Source organism: Geospiza fortis, unplaced genomic scaffold (assembly GCF_000277835.1).
Source record: "Geospiza fortis unplaced genomic scaffold, GeoFor_1.0 scaffold494, whole genome shotgun sequence".
In the NCBI taxonomy this organism is placed as follows: Eukaryota; Metazoa; Chordata; class Aves; order Passeriformes; family Thraupidae; genus Geospiza; species Geospiza fortis.
In genome coordinates this window covers 24,557-29,219 of record NW_005054691.1, presented here as the reverse complement: position 1 = coordinate 29,219, position 4,663 = coordinate 24,557, and the positions used below count along the sequence as shown (strand labels likewise).

At 57.8% G+C, this 4,663-nt stretch overlaps 1 protein-coding gene across 1 annotated transcript in view; it reads left to right on the top strand.

The window, feature by feature from the left end:
* Position 1: 1 nt before the first annotated feature.
* The window catches only part of DENND6B (DENN domain containing 6B), a gene marked incomplete at its 5' end in the record, with an annotated part of 15,491 nt that continues 10,829 nt past the window's right edge, over positions 2-4,663 (top strand). Inside the window, 4 exons of the mRNA XM_005430853.2 lie at positions 2-31; positions 3,743-3,781; positions 3,859-3,901; positions 4,591-4,663. The exon at positions 4,591-4,663 is cut by the window's right edge and continues 23 nt beyond it. Coding sequence (XP_005430910.1) covers positions 2-31; positions 3,743-3,781; positions 3,859-3,901; positions 4,591-4,663 — 185 coding nt within the window. The remainder of the gene's footprint in view (positions 32-3,742; positions 3,782-3,858; positions 3,902-4,590) is intronic.

Below are 4,663 nucleotides of genomic sequence, written 5' to 3'. Positions count from 1 at the left end.
CTTCGACCTGGAGCTGGGACAGGCCATGGAGGTGCGCCACGGGCACGGGCACCCCGCCTCAGGGAGCGGGGGACACGGCCGGGATGGAGAGGAGGGGAGCGGGAATGGGGAGGTGGAACGGGGAATCACGGATTGGGCTGAGGGGCTGGAGTTGGGAGAGAGAAGGGGGAATCAGGGATTGGGGTTGAGGGGCGGGAATCGGGAGAGGGAATCGGGAACAGGGAGGTGACAAGGGGAGTCAGGGACTGGGGGTGTGGAGGGAGCAGGGATGGGGAAAGAGGGAGTCAGGGATGGCGGAGTGGAAAGGGAATTAGGGATGGGGACGGAGGGGATTGGGAATGGAGAGGGAGAAGCAGGATTGGGAATGGACAGGGGAAAGCGGGATCACGGCTGGGGGTGTGGACAGGAGGATCAGGGTTGGGGTGAGGACAGCAAACAGGGAGGGGAGGGGGGCCCGAGCAGAGATTTGGGGTGAGGGGTGCACAGGGCAGGGAGGGGCCAGGGCAGCATCCAAGAGACCTTTATGGATCCTCGTCATGGGATAAAAGCTGCCCGGGGTGACACGTCCCATGGAGCCCGGCTGGGAGGGAAGGGAAGGCTCCAGGGAGAGCTCAGAGCCCCTGGCAGGGCCTGCAGGGGCTCCAGGAGAGCTGCAGAGGGACTGGGGCCAAGGCCTGCAGGGACAGCACCCAGGGAATGGCTCCCAGTGCCAGAGGGCAGGCATGGATGGGATCTTGGCAATGAGGAATTCCTGGCTGGGCTGGGATTGCCAGAGCAGGCTGGAGCACCTGGGACAGTGGGAGGTGTCCCTGCCATGGCAGGGCTGGCACTGGAGGGGCTTTGGGGTCCCTTCCCAACATTTCCAGGATTCCAAAGACACACATTCCCAGCAGCCAGCGCAGGGAGGTGTCCGTGCAGGATTCCCAGGGAAGGGAAGTTGCCTGGCTGGGTTGGAGCAGGGCTGAGCCCCTTGTGGGGCCCGAGGGGTGGGATTGGGGCAGGAAGGGCTGGACAGCTGTTCCCAGTTCCCTGGAATGTGCAGTGCTGGTCCTGCAGGGGGGTCTGGGGGGAGCTGGGCTCCTCAGGGGCTGCTCTCTGAGGAAAGCAGGGAAGTGTGGGTTTGTCTGAACCTGAGGCATCACCTCAAATTCCTTCTTATTTCTTGTGTGGTTGTGGGAGTCACTCCTTGCTCTGCCCTTTTTAGGGAGATTGCTCTGGTTTTCAGAGAATTCAGCCTTCCCAGTTTTAAATGCTGGAGCTTCCAAAGGGAATGGGAAGCAGGAGGAACCAGCTCCACCTTGTTGCCGCTCCCTTGCCTTGAACACTTGTTTCTTTCCCTGAAGCCTCAAAGTCAATAAAAAAATCTCCTCCAGACCCGAGTTTCACCTGTTTGATCCTTTTTACTGCAAAACCAGGCCTGAAATACCCCAAGAAAGGGAGGAATACTGGGATAATAATTAACATGGCGAATTCAACACTTTGTAGTTGTGTTTTGATGTGTAAAGGTGGGTTCTCACCTGTCTGCCTTTGTGGATGAGGGATGCAGGAATGTAGTTTGTTCATCCCTGGAAAGGAACTTTCCTCTCTTTGCCTGTATAAGTTTCAGTGGGAAAATGTTCCTTATGTGGCACAAATGACTTAGGAAAACTGGGAACGTGTCAGTGGGGATGACACAGCCCCACTGTCCCCCTTCCTTTGGAAAAACAGTGTGGATTTTTGTCCCAGAGGGAAGGGGAGGGAGCAGGGATGAGACATGGGAAGGGAAGCCAGGAAGAGGGAAGCTGTGGGAGCCTGGGGGGCTCTGGGGGTACCAATTTAGGGGGTCTGGCCATACAAACCCGGGGGTCTCTGTGGGTACAAACCTGGAGGGTCCCTGAAATTCAGCTCTGGGAGATTCAGAAATCCAGAATGCTCTGAGGGAGAGCCCAAAGATCCTGGAATTCAGCGATTCCCACAAACCCAAATCAAGGCAGAATTAAATAGAATTCCTGTTTCTGGCTCCTCCACCTTCAGATAATCAAATAAACACTTTAGGATGTGATTGAAGCCCTTTTGGGCTGCTCTGGAGACATCCAGGGACTTCTACACATCCAAATATCCTTTCCATTTGCCTTTTTTTGGCTTTTGAAAAGTTATGGTGACTCAGATTCCTTTTGGCCTGGATTTGAAGTTTCGAACTTTTGGATATTTGGTGATTTCCCTGCACCCCAAACATAGAGAAACAGCAGAGTTAAAGTGAAGGGGAAGCAGAGATGAGGGATTAAGGTTGGCAAAGACCTCTGAGATAATAAATTCCAGCCCTGGAGGTTAAAGCCTGATTTTCCAACCATTCTCTGGCAAAGCCCCCCCCAAATCCAGCAGGAGAAGCAGAAGCCTTGTCCCAGGTCCTGCTCTGAATTAGGCAGCAAATGTTGAGGAAAGCACAATTCCTGGGATTCACAGGCTCCTGATGGACCAGGATCAGCTGTCCAGGGCTCCCTGGCCTGGCCACCATTCCCTGGGAACTAACAGGATGAATGTTGGGGTGGGGGTTCATTAGTCCCAACCACAGGGAAGTGTTGGGGTCCTGGCACAGAGCGAGGGGAGCAGGGAGGTGATGGATGCCCTGGGACAATCGCAGCCCTCCCTCTCCTCGCTGAGGTCCCTGGAGCTGCTCGGGGATCATTTTGCCTCGGGATTTTGGTGGCCGTTCTCTCTCAGCTCAGCTCTCAGCAGGGCTCATCAGCAGCGCTGTTAATTGGGAATTTGGCTGGCCAAGGGATCCGCGGGCATTGTGGGAGCTGGGAGAACTTCCAGCCCCTGGCACGGGGCCACCCGGGCTATTTATAGCCTGGAGAGGAGAGTCAGGCGCTGAGGGAGCTCCTGGCTGGAGCAGCAGCTGCTTCTGGAGCACAGCTCCCGAGGCTGACACGGGAGCTCCAGCTCAGCCCGGCCCGTGCCGGCTCCTGCTGCTCCGCTGCAATTCCTGCACTTCCACAGGGGCTCTGTGGGATCCTTCTCCTTGGGACCCACCCGTGTGAGACCCCACCTGCAGAGCTGCCCCAGCCCTGGGGACACAGCAGCAGCACCTGGAGAGAGCCCAGAGAGGCCCTGGGATTGCCAGAGCAGCTGGGGCTGCCCCTGCATCCCTGGCAGTGCCCAGGGCCAGGCTGGACACTGGGGCTGGAGCACCTGGGACAGTGGGAGGTGTCCCTGCCATGGCAGGGCTGGCACTGCAGGGGCTCTGGGGTCCTCTCCAACCCCAACCATTCCAGGATTCCCTGACTCTGTGGTCTCCATGCGTTATGAGAAGCACAGAGTCAGGCTGGAGAAGCCCTCCAAGGTTATCAAACCCAGGTTATAGGGTTCCTCCCTGCGGGGTTTGTCTCAGCCGTGGCTGTTGAGCCCTCCCAGTGCCCCCCTGCAGTGATCCCCCCACACCCCCCTGCTCTTTCCCAGCTCCTTCTCCACCCTGTCCCTCCTGTGTGTCCTGTCCTGCTCCTGACAGAACAGATGTTTGCACATCTGGAATGCTCCCAGAGGATTTGGGGCTGTTCATTCACTTGGCCATCAGCTCCCAGGAATAAATCTAAACCAGGAGCCTTTGGGTCTGTCCAGAAATGCAAATAAAGCCGGGTTCAAAGACAGGTTCAGAGTTTAAATCATCCCAGGTGCTGTCCCGTGGGCTCTGTTGGGGTCAGGGAGTAGATGTTGTGTGTGGAGCTGTGGGCACAGGGGCTGACAGGCTCTGCTCTCTCCACAGCTGGTGTATCCCCACGACTTCAGGCTCACCGAGAAGGAGGTAACCACCCTTCCTTCCCCTCCTCCCTCCTTTGCCAGCAGCTCTCGGGGGTCTCACTGGGTGTTGTTTTTTTGCAGAAAACGAGCATCTGCTACCTGTCCTTCCCAGACTCCTACTCAGGTGGGTGACTCGGGGGTGACAGAAGTGTCCCAGGTGGAAGGACAGTCCCTGGGGTGCAGCAGGGCCGAGGGGACTGCAGGGAGCTGGGCCAGAGCCCCCGTGCTCTGCTGGGTGGGAACCTGTGCTCCAAGGGAATTCCCAATGTGGCCAGGAGGGGTGGCAGCTGTCACATGCCTGTGTTTGGGAGCAGGAGAGGGGACACTTCCAGCAGAAATGTTCCCAAACCTGAGTTTATACTTCACAAAGGGACAATGAGAAATAAATCTGCTCATCCAGCCAGGCCCTGGGGCTTTAAGGGTTGGGTTTCTGCATTTTCATGGAATCCTGGAACGGTTTGGGTGGGAAGGGACCCCAGAGCCCCTGCAGTGCCAGCCCTGCCATGGCAGGGACACCTCCCACTGTCCCAGGTGCTCCAGCCCCAGTGTCCAGCCCGGCCTTGGGCACTGCCAGGGATGCAGGGCAGCCCCAGCTGCTCTGGGCACCTGTGCCAGGGCCTGCCCACCCTGCCAGGGAAAGGCTTTTTCCTATAGTTCCATTTCCATTTCACTTCCTTGTTCCCTTTGCCTCCCCTTTTGGATTTCTCTGCTTTGGTTTCTCCCCTGTCCGTCCCCATTCCCTGCTGGATTTCCCCGTAGCCCGTCCCATTCTGCCATTCCTGCCACTGTCCCTGTGTGCTGTCTCTGTCCCAGGTGGCCTCGGGGACACGCAGTTCAGCTTCCGGCTGCGCCAGGCCGGCGGCTCCCCGGGCTCCCCGCTCCACGG